The sequence below is a fragment of the Lepus europaeus genome, chromosome 8, assembly GCF_033115175.1.
Source record: "Lepus europaeus isolate LE1 chromosome 8, mLepTim1.pri, whole genome shotgun sequence".
Classification (NCBI taxonomy): Eukaryota; Metazoa; Chordata; class Mammalia; order Lagomorpha; family Leporidae; genus Lepus; species Lepus europaeus.
In genome coordinates, this window is record NC_084834.1 from 71,082,984 (window position 1) to 71,104,604 (window position 21,621).

Genomic DNA, 21,621 nt, shown 5'->3' on the forward strand with positions numbered 1-21,621 from the left:
CCATTTCTTTTTATTTAGCTCAGGGCAGGTTTCATACTAGAACATTCAGAGTAATTCACTCATTGACAGAATAATAGTCAAAAGAAACAGTAAATATTAATAATTGTCAACTAAATATTTTAATGGCTAATTCTCAGTAATTTTCATTACTCAACAGGGAACAGTAAGAAGATGAAGTATACTAAAAACAATTAAAAGCATTAAGTTTCTGAATCCTGGCTTTGCCACTTTCTATGTGACCTCAGGCAAGATCATTGCCTTTTCTAAATATCCAGATTCTCTTCTATGAAAGATGCAAAGTAGGGAGGCAGTGATGATAAAAAAGCATACTATTTCACAGATAATAATGATATATAATTACTATTACAAATAAGACAATCTATCCTCTCTATATTAAATTACCCCCATTTTGAATTTCTGCCTGAATTAGCTCCTGTTTCAGTTCTTCAATTTCTTTCTTCAGTTTTGCATTTTCAACTCGAAGTTTCTTCTCTTCTCGCAAAGTGGCCTGCAGAACTGCAATCAAGAAAATCTACTGAAAATATGTTTCTGCAAAGGTTTATTATAAATACTATTTAAAAGGGGGACTGCCAGTATAAGTGCAGTTTAATATTCATGCAAACAATGTGACAGAGTTGTCACCAGGTCTTCACCGGAGATTGGGTCCAGAATTCCTGCACTAGATATCAAAAGCTGCACTCACTGAAGTCTTATAAATAAAATATATTGGTACGTGTTTAGTACACATACAACTTTTTTTCAAAAAAATTTTTAAAGATTTATTTATTTACTTGAAAGTTATAGAGAGAGGGAGAGTCAGAGAGAGATTGATTTTCCATCTGCTGGTTCACTCCTCAAATGGCTGCAAGCCAGAAGCCTGCAGCTTCATCTTGGTTGCACATGGGTGCAAGGGCCCAAGAATATAGGCCATCTTCCACTGCTTTCTTAGGAGCTGTATTGAAGTGGAGTCCTACAGGATGCCAGCATTGCAGGCAGTGCCACAAGGCTAGCCGCTCAAATATCTGTGACTTCAGGACAGCTGCATCTACAGGTATGGAGGGCCAACTGTATTTAAGGTTGGGAGAAAAATCTGTGAAACAACAGGACAGAAAAGGTATATGCTTATGAACCATTTTCCCAGCTTCCATAAGGACTCCTACTAAAATCAAATTAACACCTTTTCATAATTGTGGGCACTGACAACTTGACACAAAAGTGTCAATAACAAATGACTTTTGAGAAAAAAAAAAGTCTGTGGAAAATGACATTAAAATGTAAGTATATTCTGGCACAAAAAATTTTAGAATTCATGCATCTGAGTCTTAGATTCAATTATTTATCAAAAGTGTCAGATCTACTACTGATACTACATAAGACAAAACTACTCTCATTTCTTTTTTTTAAGTCACTACCTTTAAAAAATAAAATGGAATAATCACTTATTTCTAAGGTCTCAGGGCAGAGCTGATCAAACATTCTATAAGTGAAATAACTTCAAAGATCTGTCAAAATATAATGTATTTGTTAAAGGTCAGCAATGGGGTACATAAAAATATCTATCTGGAGAAAAATAATGGTTATCGAAGGGGGTAACACTGAACCCCAGGTGGGATTCTGAAAATCTGTGGGTTTAATTTCCATTATTAGAAATAATGGGAGTTATTACTGGAATTTATAGGCAGAGATTAGGGATGCCAGATATCCTGCAATGTGGTTGATATTTTTGCAATTATCTCTCATCCTGCAAAACTTACCAATGGCTAATTGTATAGTTGTCTAAACAAAAAACAAAGCTCCTATTAATAGTTATTTGGGCCTAGAGTTTATTCTGTGTGTGTGTGTGTGTGTATGTGAATACAAAGTATTTTGAACCATTTTTATTATACCTTGATTTTACCATGTAAATCAAGATTAAGTTTTACCTTATTTTATTCAGAGCTTTACCTAAAGAGTCATTCATCATCCTGAGTATATCAAATCCATCACTAAAAGCTATTTTCTGGTATCTGAGTTGGCTAAACAAAGGCAGACTAAATATGCACCTATATTACATGGTATTGTACCTATTATTGGCTTTTGGTGATTCCATGAATGTGAAGCAGGTGGCATGTGATCCTCCCCTACTATTTCTTGTCCTACCAGTGTATTTACTTATTGAAAGAAACATTATTTTATTAATAAATTTCTTTTCTCTCCAAATTACACATAAAATATATATTTATACACATATAATATATATTTTACATATTTTATAGGTAGGTTATTTTGTTGAAGAAATATTTTCTTTACAGGATATTAAAGGAGATTTTACAACACATTATAAAATGGGGGCAACAGGACTGAGAACCACCAAGATAAGGCAATACAAATAAAGGTGAGGGTCAGCTCTTTTCAAGTCCAGGCTCCGCTCTCAATACCGGCGTGTTGCTAATGTGTACCCTGGAGGCAACAGGTAATAACGTAAGCACAAGGGTCCCTGCCACCCGCGTGTGAGACTCAGAATAAATTCCTGCTCTTGGCTTTGGACTGGCCCAGCTCTGGCTGTTGTGGGCATTAGGAAAGTGAACCAGCAGATGGAAGCCTTCTGCCCTCTGTCTGTCTCTTCTCTCTCAAATAATTCTTTTAAATAAGATTTTTTTTAAATCACTATTTTTTAAAATTAAAATGTCAGGACATATTTACATATAAAAATCATTTCAGAAAATGCTTTAGTAGAGTAATATGAAATTATACATTCTCTTCCATACAAGATCACAGGAAGCATTTGACTCGTTTTAGTTTCATCAATTTTCTTCATTTCTAACCTCTGTTAGATCAATTTATTTTAAACAATATAATCTTCCTATGACAGTGTATAAATACACTGTTTTCTCTGCGGGTCATATCTTCACCATATACCATTCTAATAACTCTAAAATATTATTATACTAAAATTTTTAGGAGCCTAAAATTTATCATCAAAATAATAACATGCTGTAAACACATTTATTTTGCTTGATAATATAGAAATTCATTTTATGTATGTCCTTAGAAAGTTTCAGGTTTCTCACTTGCTTTCTCCTTAAGAAGTGAAACTTGCTGCTTAAGATACTCAATGATCTGATCTGCCTCAGCACCCTTCTGTTCCAGTCTCTTCAGAACTGCATCGTTAGTTGCCATTTTTGCCATGAAACGGCAGAAAAACCTAAATGAAAAGACAGAAATGAAAATGATACTGTGGAAGGAATAAATTTATCATATAGGACAGTGTGAAAAAGTAGTCTGAAAAAAACTTTGTAGTCTAACAGATCAATGTTACAAGTTTCCTTATGAAGTCAACAAAGCAAAGAAACAGCAGAAATGTTAAGTAGACTAATTCCTGAATCTGGAAATGAACCTCTACTTTGCCCAGAAATATAGAAAACATTTAAGATTGGAAGTTTTTCTAAAAAGATTTAAATACAGCAAAATATTATGTCAAAAGATGAAGGCAACTGGTATTACATGTGTTCTACAGTAACAATAGTTGCTTAATTCTTTCCTTATATGATACTTTTATACACTGGATATTTCTACTGTTTACTCAATTACATCCAATTAAAGATGAACCATCAAGAGAGATAAATATTAAAAGAAAAAACTAACCAATTAGAAAAATTTTGAAGATATGAATACACAAAATCAATGTCATCATGTAGACTGTATTCCTTATAAAAATTATTAGAATTTTAGTTTTATAATATATCAACAGAAATTTTAAAACCTTGTCAAAGTTCAGAAAAATGCATAAGCAAACATCCCGAGATTAATTCATTATATTAAAATACTTTATATTAAGATTTATAATCACATTGACAATGGAGGGATAATCATTAATATTATGAACAGCTCTTTTAAAAATGATTTAATATTAAATTATAATTCAAGTATAATAATGACAATGATTGCTGAAACACTTAAGATTTCAAATAATTGAGGCAACACTAATAAATGTAGAAAATTTTGGATAGAGGGAAAAAATCCTGGCTAATGGAAATACAAGATTGTGTCAAAAATTCAAACCATTAAGCGATATCCTTTTTAAAGACTATTCTGAAATGTTTACCTTCTAATAGAAGAAATAAGCTTTCAAAATATTTTATGCTGAAGTTGTTATTTATATATAATTTGAGCTATGAAAGAAAAACAAATGAAATCAAATAAAGTCCTGTCTATAAAAACAAAACTGCTACTAAATAAAGAAAATATAAAGTGGGTGGAGGTTAATTTAGAAAAGCCAGGGTAAATTGCTCATTTTCTACAAAGATTATTTTAATAGTTTAGACAACATTGCTTAAATGAAGATACCATCTTTTAAATTCTGCCATTTTTAGGGGTACAAAGAATATGGTGGTAGTGTTTCTAAAATGTTTGCAAAGCCATTATTTTAAAGACAAACATAGAAATGGGTAAATGGAGACAGTTGAAGTAAAAAATATTATGCTCTTCTAAATTTTAGCATGCTGAGATACAGTACTCTTTCAATTCAATATCTTTCTATTTTAGCATAAAAATGATTAAATATTCTTAAAGCACAAAATAGTTATCACAAACAAGTAATAATGAACATATGACTTGGCATAATCTGTGACTTTTACTTTTCTGGCAAAGAAATATTTGATGAACAAACTAAAATGAATGTGAAATTAGTGATAAACAAATACAGTTTAGAAAACATAGTACAGCTGACAAACCATCTTACTTAAACACTAATATTTAAAAAAAACTAACATATTAGTATTTTAACTGATACAGAAACACATTTAAGTCTAGAATAATTTTCGTAAGTGAGGTCTAGAAAGCCACCTCACAAATCCCGGCCAAGTCATAGAAAAGCAAACATGAAACTCATGGCCTGACTTACACAAAATGTTTCAGAATCTTCTAACGGTTATAGTAATTTGTAAAACACAAAATAACTCCTAGCCTCACAAGAAAAGCAACAGAAACAATTTCAGTGTTTTGATATATCTATAATTATCCAAAAAGCATATACTTACACAATTGAGTAAAATAAATCATAGTTTTTGTAAAGCACGCTGAAGCAAAGGCTTAGTAAGTTTACTAAGAGAATTCCATGTCTCAAGACACAGAAATAGAAATGAGCCAAACACATTAAACACAAACACACGACTAAGAGGAAACTATGCGATAGAGGGAAGTGATAAAACTGTGAATGAAGAGAACAGAAAATTAAAGTGAGAGAAAATCAGAATAATCTTCAAACTCATCAGTATTGAACTGCGTTAAGAAATTTGGACACATAAAGTGAAAAGACTTGCTATACCAACTGTTCTAACACCAAAATACTAAGATCACAAATTGAAATACAGTTACAGCAAGCCAGGACTAAATAATAATTACAGTTTGGCAGAAGGTATTTTAACACTTAGCTACTAAATTTAGTTCAAACAATTTTTTTTAACTTTTATTTAATGAATATAAATTTCCAAAGTACAGCTTATGAATTACATTGGCTTCCCCCCTCCCATAACTTCCCTTCCACCCGCAACCCTCCCCTTTCCTGCTCCCTCTCCCCTTCCATTCACATTAAGATTCATTTTCAATTCTCTTTATATACAGAAGATCAGTTTAGTATATATTAAGTAAATATTTCAACAGTTTGTTTTTTAAGTAAACCATCTGAACGTGTTTTTTCAAATTAAACTGTTAAATAAGAAACATATCTCACCTGCATACAAAAGGATTTAATGAGGTAATAGAGTTAAGCTGAATGTATGTATCTGCTTTTCTCTCAGATGCAATACAAAAAAACCCATGAAAAAATATAAAAAACAGTAAAGCAAACTTCGAGATTATTCTTATGCTTTAACTTCCACAGGATAATAATATGCATTATATCTGTGTTTTATATATTTATCTACTTAATTATATCCATATGTATATTTAGTACTTATTTAGATTCAGGTCTACTTTCAAATTGTGAATTGTTTAATTCTTAACAAAATAACTGGATCAAAGAAACATGAGATATAATGAAAAAAAATCTTAATAATAATGAGAAAGTTAGTGGAGAACACTTCATGCTTAGGCCATGGACTTTTAAAATATTGAGAACAGAACGGGATGAGTATTCCCAATCAACCACTCACATATGAAGACATGTTGAATGATCAAAGTTATCTGGAATTTCCTGATAGACTTTACTGAGGAATTAGTATCTGCCAGGTCTTTTTCTAACCACTTCAGATACCAATTCATTTAACCATAACACTACCACCAAGAGGAATACAGCTGTGGGACTCAGAACAAGTAACAACCTCTCTGAGCCATAGGTTTTCCCATTTATAGAAAGGGGATAACTCTACATAGCTCACAGGAGTACTGGGAGAAGTCAAAGGATACTTAATAATAAGGATTCTTAATAAGATTTTTTTAAAAATATGTATTTATTTATATTCATTTGAAAGGCAGAATGACACAGAGAGGAGAGACAGATTTTCTATCCGCTGTTTCACTCCTTAATGCCTCCAACAGCCAAGGCTGGGCCGGGCTGAAGTCAGGAGCCTAGAACTCCAACTGGGTCTCCCTCACGGCTGACAAGAACACAAGTACTTGAGCCATCACCTGCTGGCTCCCTGGTGCATCAGTAGGAAGCTGAATAGGAAGCACAGAGTAGTCAGGACAGTTGTCCCAAGCAGCAATTTATATGCCACAATGCCCAACCCCTAATAAGACTTTTGACACACAGCAAACAAATGACAGCTAACTTCCTACCCGTCAGGCATTGAGCTCGATTTTGGGAACACAAAAAATGACAGGGTAGGAGCCAGTACACTGGTGTAGAAGGTTAAGCATCTGTCAGCCTGGCATCCAATGAGTGCTGGTTTGAATCCTGGCTGCTACAGTTCCGATCTAGCTCCCTGCTGATATACCTGGGAAGGCAGTCGAGGATGGCCCAAGTGCTCAGGTCCCTGCACCCACCTGGGAGAACTGGAAAAATCTGACTCTGGCCAGGCCCAGCCCATGCTATTGTAGCCATTTGCAGAGTGAACCAGCAGATAGAAAATAGTGATCTTTCTCTATCTCTGCGTTTCAAATAAATAAATAAATCTTAAAAATGACTTGGGTTAACCATATAGTCTTCACCTTCAAAAAGCTCATGGTATAGCAGGTTACTAATGCCGTAATATATTTTAGGTCCCTAGGTAAGACTTTCATATTTTCTGGAGGGTTAATAATATATCAAATAGTAAAAATATAACATATAGAGATGGATATTAAAAGATATTAAAAACATACTCAATAATTTGGTCAAGTTACTTGTTAATCTGTCATTGGTATACGGTCTGTGGGAGTGATAGATATTAACATTTTTATAGTAATGGTGAGCAAAATATATCCAAAGATTCCTGTCCCCAGGAATACAAAAGAAAACTCCGTACTTTTCCCCACAGAGACTGCCATCGTAACTGTGAAATTCTAGAGACAACACGGACAGTACTAAGGGGACTAAAGCATATTTCAATTGTAATGGTTCCTGAAGGACTGTTGTGAGAGTTATCAGCTCCAGAGTAGAAGGCAAAACAATCCAGGATAAGCAGTGCATATAATTTTGCCAAAGTTACCCAACTGACCAAGAACATCAAAGAAAAATTATTTTATGAAAATGATGACAATTGTTCTGGTTTAAGGAAAAAACAGAAAAATCACTGAATATTTAATGTGATTTTACCACAAACCTAAAACTGCTGTATAAAATGAAGTTTATTAAAGAGATTTTTAAAAAGATTTTTATTTATTTGAGAGTTAGAATTACAGAAAGTGAGAGGGAGCGACAGAGAGAAAGGTCTTCCATCCACTGGTTCACCCCCCAAATGGCTGCAGTGGCCAGAGCTCCCAGTCTCCCATGTAGGTGCAGGGGCCCAAGGAATTGGGCCATCTTCTACTGCTTTCCCAGGCCACAGCAGAGAACTGGATTAGAAGAGGGGCAGCCAGGACTAGAACCGGCGATCATATGGGATGCCGGTGCCGCAAGTGGAGGATTAACCTACTGCACCACAGTGCCGGTCCCTATTAAAAAGCTTCTCAACAAACTAAACTTTAAAGTGCAAGTGATTTTGAAACCTGAAAAAAAATGCTCTGCAATCTAATTACTTATGATCAAATTCCTCATTTAGCTATGCAATAATATTAATTTGAGTTTCCATAATTCACCATCCATGATATATCATACAGTGATATATTACTTTTAACAATTTTAACTGCCATAATACCACTACGCAGAAAACCTTAGTAGTAAGAAGAGTAGATAAATATCTTTTCTTTAGAACAGTCTTTTTGCCTACAATAATCAAATATTCTAGGCAAAATAAAACTCCAAAGGGGCCGGCGCCATGGCTCACTTGGTTAATCCTTGCCTGCAGCGCGGCATCCCATATGGGCGCCAGTTCTAGTCCCGGTTGTTCCTCTTCTAGTCCAGCTCTCTGCTGTGGCCGGGAGGGCAGTGGAGGATGGCCCACGTGTTTGGGCCCCTGCACCCACATGGGAGACCAGGAGAAAGCACCTGGCTCCTGGCTTTGGATCAGCGTAGCTCCGGCCATAGCGGCCATTTAGGGGGTGAACCAACAGAAGGAAGACCTTTCTCTCTATCTCTCTCACTGCTAACTCTGTCAAATTAAAAAAATAAAAACAAACAAACTCAGACTTCTTATCTGGTGACATCTAAAAGTATTTGAATTGGTTTTTGGACATTTATAAAGAAATGTTAATAAAACTTTTCTCAAATGCTAAGAGCCACTTGTTTATAGAAGCAGCAGTTCAGGGCCAGCATTGTGGCGTAGCGGGTTAAGTTGCTGCCTGCAACACAGGATTCCCATAGGGGTGCAGGTTTCTGTCCCAGCTGCTCCTATTCAGATCCAGCTCCCTGCCAGTGGCCTGAGAAAAGCAGCAGAAGATGGCACAAGTGTTTGGGCCCCTACCACCCATGTGGGAGACCTGGAAGAAGCTCCTGGCTCAGCCCTGGCCATTGTAGCCATATGGGGAGTGAGCCAATGGATGGAAAGTCTCTCTCTGGTTCTCCCTCTAACTATTTCAAATAAATAAATAAATCTTTTTTTAAAAAAGCAGCTCTGGAAACAGATTTTCTAGTACTTGTAGTACTTGTTGATTGTCATCTAAATTTCTCAAAAATACTAGTTGGATTATCAGTTTATTTTCTAGTAATATGTAGATAATGATCACTGGCATTGAAAAAAGATGTTTTTTTTGTTTTTTTTTTTGTTTTTTTTTTGTTTTTTTTTTTCACAAAAGTGCTTATAGTCAACAAATCTTCGTTGAATGACACGTGACTGGCTGTGATCTTGGGAATTATGGAACTTCTTCTCTGCTTCATTCTCTTAATTTATAAAACGAGGGTACTTTTACCTAATTTCACCTTCTAATTGTCACCTCCTATCATCAAGATTCTTTTTTCTTGACACATGCCTTTGATGACATTCTTCAGAGAATAGTCCTGAGCTCTTGTCTCTTCCTGGGATCACAAACTGCCATCACACAGGTCAGTAATGCCTCTGCATTCCAACTTAACAGTGTCTGAAACAACTGAATGTGATTGCCTTTATTTGAGGTATTTACACTCAACACCTATTCTTGTTCTCTGTCATTTATATTACCTACCAGGTTCCTAAATGTAATTTAAGTTCATGAACCAACTTTACTTAGAAGTCCCTGATGTCTTCTCTTGTGTTGGGTTTATAATAAAGAACAAAAATAAACATGTTCCTTGCACTCACTAAGTTTTCAACCAGTGCAGGAAACACAGTAAACTGAAGAAAAATTTTAAAACTACATTACAGTCAGGGGAACAGTGCTAGTTCAACAGCAATACCACTTAAAGCTCAGAGAAATCATTTACCATTCAACCAGATGCTCATTTTAATTATAGTATGGCAATCACTCCATGGTAATTATTCCATTTTCCATTGAGAACAAGGTCAATTTCAAAATTTTACATCCTTAGTCTCCTCAGAGCTTCTAACATGTTAAAATATATAGGGTTTCTTGCAGATGATAATAACATAGACCATTTGTACAGCATGCAGTATGTTCTGGCCAAAGGCTTTACATGGGTTGCCTCTGAATATTCTATTAAGATTCCTTAAGTAAAGAAGACATGAATTAAAATTAGTTTTCCTAAGGTCACACAGCTAGCTAGTAAATGAGGATTGAAACTTGCCTGTCTGACCCTCGACCTAGATCCTTTATTGCCCCCTTTATTGCCTGAGCTGTCATTTCTCTAAAGAAACAATGCGTTTAACATACACAATCCTAACCATGGAACGCTTATTAACAATTATTGGAACTAGTATTAAGAATCTGGGAATTCGCATGGGAGACCAGGAAGAAGCACCTGGCTCCTGGCTTCGGATCGGCGTAGCTCCGGCCGTAGCGGCCATTTGGGGGGTGAACCAACAGAAGGAAGCCTTTCTCTCTCTCTCTCTCTCTCTCTCTCACTGTCTATAACTCCACCTGTCAAATAAATAAAAGAAAATTAAAAAAAAAAAAAGAATCTGGGAATTTTGTTCTCAGTGTTAGTCATATTTCATTAAACCTAAAAAAACCATTAATCATATGATGCCCAAGCCATTAAGTTACTTTTCTTTACCTCGGCAATCTGCTCAGTAGTACTCACCTCCTCTCTAAACTGCATGTGATTTCTTTTAAATAGTAAATCCCCTGACCCAGGATCTCACCGTTAGGTTTCACATATTTAAAAATGGGCTACTATCTTTGCAATCAAGACTTAGAGTGCAGATTTTTAATCTGACTTTACAGCATAGGACCTTGGGTAAAAAAACTCACATTCTTCTTAGACACTAGGTATTTTTCATCAAATCTAAGAAGCTATCAATGGTAAAATGGCTTCAGTCAGAAGATGCTGTATTATTTTATATATTACTAGGAAAGAACAACTGATTCAGAAGACCCACAACTTCTTTATCACTCAGCCACAAGCTATATTACTGATTGAAAGACCTCTTTTAAATTTAGCCCTGGATGTTTGTAACATGTTTTTGCTTCCCTTTATTACCAAATACAGATCTCTTCATTTTAGTGCTAAATCATTATTTTTCTAAAGGATGCTTAATATAAAAATTAAACTCAACCTTGGCCAGCACTGTGGTGGAGTATGTTATGTCTCCCTCTGCGGTACCTGCATCCCCTTCATCCCATATGGGCACTGGTTTTAGTCCCTGTTGTTCTGCTTCCGATCCAGTTCCCTGCTGGTGGCCTGAGAAAGCAGTGGAAGATGGTCCAAGTGCTTGGGCCTCTGCAGCTGCGTGAGATACCTGGGAAGAAGCTCCTGGCTTCGCATTGGTCCAGCTGTGGCCATTGTGGCCATCTGAGGATTGAACTAGCGAATGGAAGACCTTTCTCGCTGACTCTCCCTCTCTCTAATTCTACCCTAAAATAAATAAATAAAACCTTAAAAAAAATTAAACTATATACCAACATTGCCCATAACACAAGTGATGACTGTATTGCCAGTTATGACCAAGTGCAAGCAGTTACTGTCACAACTGCCAGCCGGTCGACAGGGCTTTCAAGATGTCAATAACTTTTACATCTCCATTACAGAGTTCTAAGTATGAGGAAATATGTATATCAGACTCGATGAGTTCTAATCAATTTTCTCTATCCTCTCATTTCTTCAACTCATCTGCTTCACAGTCTATCTGCCAAGTTATCCCACTCGGAAGAACATCTTTACTATAGCGTTAAGCAATTGTGGTATCTTTTTTGAACAAGGTTAACATTTCTGATAGGACTCAAAGCATATGGGCAGGCATTGTGGCACAGTAGGCTGGGTCACCACTTTGGAAGCCCACATTCCATAAATGATGACCAGTTCAAATCCGGGGTACTCCACTTCTGATCAAGTTCCCTGCTAACGCACCCAGGAAGGCAGCAGATTATGGCCCAAGAACTTGGATACCTGCCACCTGCATGGGAGAGCCAGACAGGGTTTCAGGCTCCAGGTAATGACCTGGCCCAGTCCTCAGTCCTGGCTGTTGTGGCCATTTGGGGAACAAACCCGTTCAATGGAAGATTACCTGTGTGTGTGTGTGTGTGTGTTTCTCTCTTGCTGACACTCTACGTTTCAAATAAATAAATCTTTAAAGAATATAAAACATATGGGTCAAAAGTTAGAGTTTAAAGAAAGGTAAATAATAAAATTAAATCTACTGAGAACAATGCATATCAGAGACACAAGAAATACATAACAATAATTAGCAGGACCTCTAGTGGTGTTTTAACAATCTTTGCTAAAAAGCTATAAAAGGGAGATCTAAAATTGCTTTTTTGTCAAAGTTTTCATCTATTTTTGATTGTTTTCCTTACCAGAAAGCCTTCTTGTTTTTTACTGAGGGGGGCATACAGGGTTCTGGAGTATATAAAGTTTCACTATGAGATGAGGGTATAGTTACAGAGGTAGATGGCTGATGAGAAGAGTCCAAGTATTGCCAGATACCATGGCCATTAACACAAGAACTTCCCTCCCTGGTAAAATATGTATAAAATTAGAAAAGGGGTATGTATAGGCCTCCCATGTTCCTCTCAGCTCGCAACAAGGGCATCTTTTACCTTATTCAGACTTTTTTCAGCAGGATTTAACCAATCCTTTCCACTCATAGATGCATTCATCACTATCTTTTTCCCATCTTACAAAAAACACACAACTAATAACAGTAGCTACTACCTTCATGGACAAGGATCATTACACATGTTGACATTTAGTCTTTACAATTAAGACATTACTTCCATTTAACAGACACACAAACAGGGAAGTTATATAAATTTTCTAAATCCATTCAAGTATTAACTGACAATGCCATGATTTTAACCTATGCTTGTCACTCTAAAATTCACAAGAGTAACCTAAAGTGTAATCTAAGACTATTAACCTGTCATCCATAACATATTCACATATCAAAACTAACTACATCAAGAATATGACTAGCAATTTCTTATCATCCATAGTGAGGCTACCATTATGTTTCCTCTGGGTTAAAGCAAAAGCTTCTTAAATGATCTCCTTCTGCCCTCCTCAGTCTAGTCTTAATCATGAGCCACTGATGCGCTTAAAAGGAAGTCAGATGATATCAATCATTGCTCATAAAGCACCAAGGGCTTCCTGTTTCATTTAGACTAAACGTCACATGCTCTCAACAGCCTTCGTGATCTGCTGATGCCCTGACTTTTTCTCCAGCTTCAACGCCTTCACTCAGCTCTGACCTGCTGGCAGCCTTGCTGCATGGGCAAGCCTGTTTCAACGCCTTTGCAATGCTTGGTCCCAAACTGCACTGGCCCCAAGATAACTGCATCGCTAATTCTCTCAATTCTGTCAGTTTACTTGACTAGAGTCACCTTTTCCCTGAGACCGTCCCTGGCCACACTTAAAATTCAATCAGTACTTTCCTTCCCTGCTTTATAATTTTTCCCTTCCACTCTCATCACACCTAACATGCGGCACGCTTTTATTTCCTTCTGGTATATGTCTTCCTCAATAAAAGTGAGCTACAGGGAGACGGGGATTTTTGCCTGCTTTGTTCGTTGCTCTTTACCTAATGTCTAAAACGGTGCCTGGAATGCAGTGGGTGCTTAAAAACTATTTGCCAAATGAAGGCATTCTCTTCTCTGCCCCTACAAATACCCAAGTTCTTTGGCGTTGATATTAACATAAAAACAGACATGCTAACGAATATTTTTCCAAGAGCACCCCTTCCTTCGGCCCTGCAGCCCATTTCTCAAACTTGGCTCCACCGAAAGGTCCCAAGCTCTTTCCTGATTTCCTCATTTCAAGGTTGGTGCCGGTGCAAGCTGTCTTTCCAACAGCACCTACAGTCCAGGGGTTCTCTCCTGGAAGCGAGTAAGAAAAGAAAGACTCCTAGGATCGTAATCCGCCTACCCAGGACCCTCCGCGACGTCACTCACATGAAGCAGTGGACAGGGGCTCCGCAGCAGCTTCAGCCGGGAGCAGGCTGCGACAAGCCTCTCCCACACGTGGCAGTGGAAAAGGACCCAATGAGGTGTCCCCGTTAAGTGCCTGAATAGCCTAGAGACTCAACTCCGCATTCTGTTGTGCCCTTCCTGCACCGAGTCCTATTAAACCGCCCCATCACGCTTCCTGTCCTCTGTTCTCTCGCCCAATATCCCCAACTGCCCCCGTGGTTGTTCTTCGGTCGCTACATTTTTGTCGGCAGTTCGGGCAACATGCGAGCGCCGGAAGTCAGGGTCTTTCCTCACTGTTGAGTCGCGGAAGCTTTGACGTCACCAGAAAGAGCCGGGCTGCGTGGAGGATGGGCGAGGAAGTGAGGGAGCTGTCAGTGGAGAGCGCCGGGCGCGCGCTCCAGGCCGGGTTCCGGGAAGCGAATCTTCGCTGTCTTGGCTTGCAGGCAAAGGGCAGTCTCTGCGCTCCCGACGTTCCGGGTGCTGCCTCTTGTAGAAGCACCTGAAATGCAGAGCCTGGTGCAATAAGCAGTAGCGGCCACACCAGCCACAGAGACAGCACTGGGGGTCCTGTGTAGAAGCTCCAACCCCCTGGTCTTTGTGCCCGCCTGCGTCCCCTGGCTCGGAGGCAGGTATTTGGGAATCCCTGTTTTCTGTGTCGTAGTCTGTGGGGCATGTGGGAGATAGAGGACTCTCAGGTGCACCGAATGGCCCCGAATGGCCGCAGCGAGATAGAGCTGAAGTGCAGCTTGCTGCTGGCTGGCGTCTCCACCCCTAGTTACAGGCCGCCTTCCCAGTAAATCACACGTTCACTTCCGCAACTTTGAAAAAGCAGCCGCTGCATTACTTCTTCAAACGAAGTCTTAAAGGAGGCTAGAAAATCTAGAATCTGCCCCTCCGTAACTCAACGTAGATGCAGACTTGCTTTGGTTCCTTTCTGGTTTTCAAGGGTTAATCGGTTGTTGAATTTTCATGCTCCCTTGAGCAGAAGAAACTGAAGCAATGAGGGGAAGTTAACTTTACAATTGCCAGTGACTGCCTTTCAAGGCCCGCTATTTCTCTATTTTAGACGGAGATACATTTTCCTTAGAGACGGCGTATAAAATAACCAGTGTCCTTTGCTGAAGAAATGTAGAAATTATTTTACTCATAACATCTCCGTCTTGTGCCCTATTTCTTTTTTTACTCCCCAGCTGTCTTTGATTCATTGTATCCCAAGTTCATTAAGGGCAAGCATTGTGGCTTGTTCACTGTTGGCTCAGCAGCCAGAAAGCATCTGACTTTAAATACAAGCTTCAAAATGTGTTTTGAATGAACTGAAATTTCAAACCCAGCTGCTTACATGTCGGTTTTCCTTATCTTTCCTCTCCCCTTACTGGTTTTTGGTTTCCACTAGCTTCTTTTCACTGACCAAGTGTAAACAGATGTCTGCATGTGTAATTTTGTGTATTTGTGTGCACACATCTAACAGGTAGTCAAAGCAGGGCGCTGATGAACTGTTTTATCGCTTTATGGCAGCTATTGCTTTTTTTTTTTTTTTTGATCGTTTGCACTTTTCAGTTATCTAAGTGATGAAGACATTTGGTTTAAAATCACAGTATAGTGTGGTAGGATTGAATAATAAAATGCAGCTGTTACTGTCTCAGCCTTGCCAATCTCAATCCTGTTCTTCAGTGATAAATGCTTTTCAGTTTTTCTGATTTTAGGTCTATATATTGAATAATAAGTTACACTGCTAAATCCTTTTCCTGTTGACTTCTTAAGATAGCTCACACCACCCACAATCTCTTCTCTAAATTTTGAAATGGTTTTATTACTGGTTATCATGGAATTCTAAATGATATTATAAATATGTATAAACTCTACCTTTTTACATCAACTTTTGAAAATATATTTAACTCATTTTATAAAATGAGGAAAAGAGTGATCCTGCATTTTCCTTTATCACCAGAGAAACCACCTCCATTTTCACTTTCCTTTAGCTGAACATTTACTTGTACATTGTCAAAGTTAGTTATATATATTTCTCAACTATGATTTTTGCTTTTTATATGCTAATGTCAATGAAAAGTTTACAGCATTATGGCCTTATAGTTACGCTTCAGTGCAGAGCTAAGCAGATACAATTCCTTCCCAATATTTTAATTTCATGATCTTTGTGCCACATTAAGAAAAATATTTGTAATATCAAGGTCAAATCGATTCTTCTTTCTTTGACTCCAGTGGCAAAAAAATCATGCTGTAGTTTAGTGTGCTTTATTGTTTGGACCATGTACTTACATAGTTTTTAACCTGTTTCACTTTAATGATTGCTTTTCTCCTTCCCTTTATAAGGAAATGTACTTTTGCTTTCTTTATCCTTTGTTGTATACACAGAAAATTCTATTCCATTCCTCTGTTTGAAGACATTCCCTTTGGTCCAATGGCTTTCTGTTTGATTTGGACTGATTGCTTTCTAGCCGTTTTGTATAATTCCTTTCCTGGTTTTATATTAATTGCACTGTTGGGTTTGTTTACGTCATATCTACTATTATTTTGTTCCCTCCTGTGTTTTATTGGAAGACATCTTAAAACGACTTGCTCACAAAAGCTATGTCGATGATCATTTTGTTTTTTAATATTTAGATGGCTATAAGTTATTATTAGCTATTATGATGGGTAGTTTGTATGTAGAATCAAAATTATGTACCTATGAATCTTTCCAGGTTATGTTACCTTCTGACTTCATTGTTGCTTGTTCAAAGATGAGAATGCCTGTCTGATTATTTGTTGGTAACTGACCTGGTCTTCTCCTCTCTGAAATTATTAAAATTCATAGTTAGGCTTAATGCTTTGAGAATTTATGGTGACTTGTCTAGCAGTTAGTTTATTTCCCCTGCATGAATTCTCTTAGTGGGGCTTAGATAAATGTTGGTGTTTTAAAATTTATCCTTCTTGAAATTATAAGCTTTTTAAATTTGAACTTATATATATTTTTTCCTTCAACTATAGGAATTTTTTCCTACTCTACCTTTGATAATTTCTTGTCCTTTTTTGTTGTTGTTATTGTTGTCCTTTCTCTCTCTCTCTCTCGTTTTCTGAAACTCCTATAAAGTGGTTGTTGAATTCTTGACTTGATCCACACAATATGTGTTGTCTTTTTTTAATGTTTTTATTTGTTTGCCTTTTTCTCCGTGTTCAGAACAATTGTCTGAACTTCATTTCCCAACACTTCTACTAATTTTCACTCATTTTTGTTTTTTATTATTCTTTTCATATAGCTTCCTAATATGTTTCTTTTTTAAGAGATGAAATTTACATATGTTAAAATGCAATGATTTGAAGTGACCATTTGGATGAATTGTGATGCAAATATTCATTCTTGTAATCACCCACACCCCAGTCATGATATATGTAGAACATTTCTATCACTATATAAAGTTCCTCTGTTTCTGTTTCCCTGTTCACTCAAGCTCCCTCTTCCCTAGCCAGGCTACTCTCCTTGGATTTTTATCACTAAACTTTAGAACTGTAGTTCTGGAATAACACTTAAATGGAGTCATACAGTTTGTACTCTTTTGTATCTTCTTTTATCAACATAATGTTTTTGAGATATAGTAATGATTTTGTATGTTTCTTTTTTTTTTTTTTTTTGGTTAAATATAACTCCATGGTATGAATATGCAACAACTTGTTTGATCCTTCACTTTTGGGACATTGGCTTTGCTTCCAATTTTTAGTTATTATGAACAGAACTGCTACAAAAATATCATGCAAATGTTTTCTTTTTCACAGCTAACTTCTTGGATAAATATCTAGTACAAATGGAATTTTACAATCATAAGTTAGAGGCATTTTTAACTTCAGAAAAAATTCCCAAATAGCTTTCCAAAGTTCTTGTGCCATTTTAAACTCCCAGTAACAATGTACCAGAACTCCAGTTCCACACTCTCAACATTTATTATGCCAGTATTGTAACTTTAGCTACTGTGATAGCAGTGACAGTTATGCTGTTGTGGTTTTCATTTTCATTTCCCTGAAATTAATGGTTATTCAACATGTTTCATGTGTTAACTAAATATTTATATGCTTTTTGTGAAAAAACATGTTTCTGACTTTTGCCTATTTATGTATTGGCTTCTTTTTATTATTGAATTATAGAAATTCTTTATGATTCTGGATGCAAATCTTTTATCATGTATACATACACACATATGTTCAATAATAAAAATTATATGTACATGTAATGTCATGTATGTGTTCCCAATATTTCCCTTATTTTATCCTGTAGTTTCATTTTCTCATACTTTTGATGTGAACATTTTTTTTTAATTAAATAAACTTTACCAAATTTGTCTTTTATTGTTAATTCTTTTTTGTATTATATCTAAGAAATCTTTGCCTAGTTTTAGGTTACAAAGTTATTTTCTACATTTTCTTTTAGAAGACTGAGAGTGTTAACTTTTGCATTAGGCCTAGGATCCATCTCAGGCTTTTGTAGTTGTATCAGCAGGGGTTGAGGTTATTTTGTTTTTTCATATAGATTGCTTATTCCAGCACTGTTTGCTGAAAAGAATGTCTTTTCCTGTAGAATTCTCTTTCACTTGTTGAAAATCAGTATTTCATATTAAATATTTTTAAGCTATGAAATATGTTGTGTATATAGCACACCCATACATGTAGATTGATATAGAGTATGAAAATTATGAAGCATAATTGGATCAGTTAAGATGCTTCTTGGGATATTTGGGGGGGAGGGGTTGGTTTTTAATTTTGTTTTTGCTGTTACGTGATCAGATTGTCATTTTCCTCCAAGTTGTATGTTACTAATTGTGCATAATGTCTGGTGGATCTGTCATAAAATTTTCTTCTTTTCCAGGTCATCTTGGAAAATCTAGGATTGCAAAAATGTTTCCCTTAAAGGATGCTGAAATAGGTGCCTTTACCTTCTTTGCCTCGGCTTTGCCACATGATGTTTGTGGAAGCAATGGGCTTCCTCTCACACCAAATTCTATCAAAATTTTAGGGCGCTTTCAAATTCTTAAAACCATCACCCATCCCCGACTTTGTCAATATGTGGATATATCTAGAGGAAAACATGGTGAGTCCCCCCCCCCCCATTTCCTATGTAATGTTCCTTTCTTTATAACCAAGATTTAAGTTACAAACACGTAGTAAATATATAAAGAAATCAATTTGCCAATGTTGTATATTTGCTCTCTATGTTTGAAGTTGGTAATTTTGGCTCTCCTCTGTTGGAAAGATAGTTAATAAATTGTGTTGAATTGCATTGGTCTTTTCATATAGGATTACATTTAGAGAGCTGAAATAGATAAGCATTTCATCAGGAAGATGTTTACTGCCTTTTTACTGATAAAGTCAGTTCATCTGTGCCCCACATTCTGCATATGTTCAGTGTAATACTATAATTATTTCATAATGATTTTTGGCAGCTTAATTGCTGTCTGTGCTTCTGTTCTCAAAATTATGTTAAATGTATTTTAGTTTAAATTGTTTAATTTTTGACATAAAATAATTGGGAGATATAAAAAAAGAAAATGAACCCTAGGTCCTTGATGATAGATGTTTCAACTTAACATTAAAGACCTTCATAAATCCAGACTATATTTTCTTTAGTATTCTGCAAAAATGAGCTAAATTATACTTTGAGATTGTCTGCTCTATTTCTGTTAATACTATTTTCTCTGAAAATATTTGCATTTATGGACTGAGTAGAAAATATTTATGTAATGATTATTAATGGCAAATATTTGAGTGTTATGTATTTGGCACATCAGCTCCAGAAACAATAGACTATAAACATGATTTTAATAGGTTATGTATAATATGTCATGCAATGAGAGTAAAAAGAAAGAATGTTAAAGTATGCTCTGAAGATTATTGATATTAATCAAGTTGCTATATAAAAAGTTTTAGTGAGGTTAGGAGTGAGTCTTTAACCTTTGGATGCCCTTGTCCCACACTATAATATCTAGGGTTAATTTCCAGTTGCAGTTCCTACTTCTAGCTTCCTGCAATGTAGACCCTGAGTTGCAGCAGGGATGTAGTAGTTGGGCTCCTACCACTTACATGGGAGAAATGTATTGAGTTCCCTATTCATGCTTTGGACCAGATTATTACAGGCATTTTGGAAGCAGAGTAGTGGTTGGGAGGTGTTTTTATTTTCCTTTCCTAATTTATGTTATGTCTGTGAAGTTTTATTTGCTTATTTTTTATTCATTCTGATGGTGCTAGTGGCCTAAAAGCATAATGGATTTTCAAATGATATACTGTCCTTTACTTGTTGACATTATCCTAAGAAACAAAATATTAATATCATTGTTAGTCATTATTTTTTAAAAAGATATTTTCATTTCTTAATTATCTTTTTCTAAAAAGAATTTTAGAACTGTATATTTATCTGTATAATTATATACTATTTATCTGTATAATTATATCTATATGACATTTAATATAGGTTAAATATCCTCCACCTAAAATTCCAAATCTGAAATGCCAAAGGCTGAAAAAGTTTTGGATTTAGGAGCATTTTGGGTTTCAAGTTTTCATACTAGGGCTGTTCAACCAGTAAAGTGTATGAAAGCATTCCTAGTTACAGAGGACTCCAAAATCTGAAACACTTCTGGTCCCAAGCATTTCACATAAAAAAATACTCAACCTATACATATAGCATGGGGAAGAAAAAGATATGATCAAAATGAGGATATAGGAAAGGAAAAAATTCTTTCTGTACCCTATTAGGTTTAGTGGATGGGGCCCATGAATCAAACTGATAAGAGAGATTAATGAGAGGAAAGAAACCCGATTTAATTACATATATATGGAGTTCATGAAGGAATATTACTTAGTGAGGGAGTTAGGATTTGGGGTACATATACCTTCCCAACAACGGGTGATAAAATATGGAGACTAAACCAAAGAAAAAGGATTTTAGGTTTCTGGGGGGCGGGGTGGAGGGGATAATTTATGGGAAGATGACTAGAAAGAAGTTATTCATTAAGGTTTGTTCTATAGATAAAAACCATTGTCCTCTTCCATAGGAGAATAGAACTCCTTCACAAATGGAAATTTGTCACCTTTACCTATGGAAATCTGTGTCCTGCTTTTAGTCCAAAATGAAGGGAGCACAGAACTAATTGCCTTTAGTTTAAACCATCCTTATGTCAAAATGTCATATTTGGAGTGACATACACAAATTCCTTTCAGGGAGAGACAACAAACCAACAAATGAGATAGAAGATTAGTATTACCACGCACTTGATCTTAGCCAAAAGGCCGAGAAGCAATAGAAGAAGATTAGTAATATCAATGAATATATAGTTTATGTTGGTGGACTGAAATTTGTTTTTTGTTTTTTATTAAAAGATTTATTTTTATTTAATTGAAAGAGTTACACAGAGAAAGGAGAGGCAGAGAGAGAGAGAGGTCTTCCATCCCCTGGTTCACTCCCCAATGACTGCAACAGCCGGAGCTGTGCTGATCCGTGAAGCCAGGAGGCAGGAGCTTCTTCCGGGTCTCCCACGCGGGTGCAAGGGCCCAAGGACTTGGGCCATCTTCCACTGCTTTCCGAGGTCATAGCAGAGAGCTGGATGGGAAGAGGAACAGCTGGGACTAAAACCGGCGCCCATA

The 21,621-nt window shown here is 36.4% G+C and overlaps 2 protein-coding genes across 4 annotated transcripts in view; one reads left to right on the top strand and one right to left on the bottom strand.

The window, feature by feature from the left end:
* AIMP1 (aminoacyl tRNA synthetase complex interacting multifunctional protein 1) overlaps positions 1–14,067 on the bottom strand; it is a 31,539-nt gene extending 17,472 nt beyond the window's left edge. The window contains exons 1-3 of one of the 2 annotated variants that reach the window (XM_062199775.1): positions 13,978–14,067; positions 3,051–3,184; positions 403–516 (exon numbers count right to left, since the gene is read on the bottom strand). In XM_062199775.1, the coding sequence (XP_062055759.1) occupies positions 403–516; positions 3,051–3,184; positions 13,978–13,979 (250 nt within the window). In that variant the 5' untranslated portion in view covers positions 13,980–14,067. Of the gene's footprint in view, positions 1–402; positions 517–3,050; positions 3,185–13,951 lie in introns of both variants that reach the window. The other variant, XM_062199776.1, reaches the window with a different exon arrangement.
* Positions 14,068–14,341: 274 nt separating this feature from the next.
* The window catches only part of TBCK (TBC1 domain containing kinase), a 259,648-nt gene continuing 252,368 nt past the window's right edge, over positions 14,342–21,621 (top strand). The window contains exons 1-2 of one of the 2 annotated variants that reach the window (XM_062199774.1): positions 14,342–14,624; positions 18,851–19,072. In XM_062199774.1, the coding sequence (XP_062055758.1) occupies positions 18,880–19,072 (193 nt within the window). In that variant the 5' untranslated portion in view covers positions 14,342–14,624; positions 18,851–18,879. The remainder of the gene's footprint in view (positions 14,625–18,850; positions 19,073–21,621) is intronic. The other variant, XM_062199773.1, reaches the window with a different exon arrangement.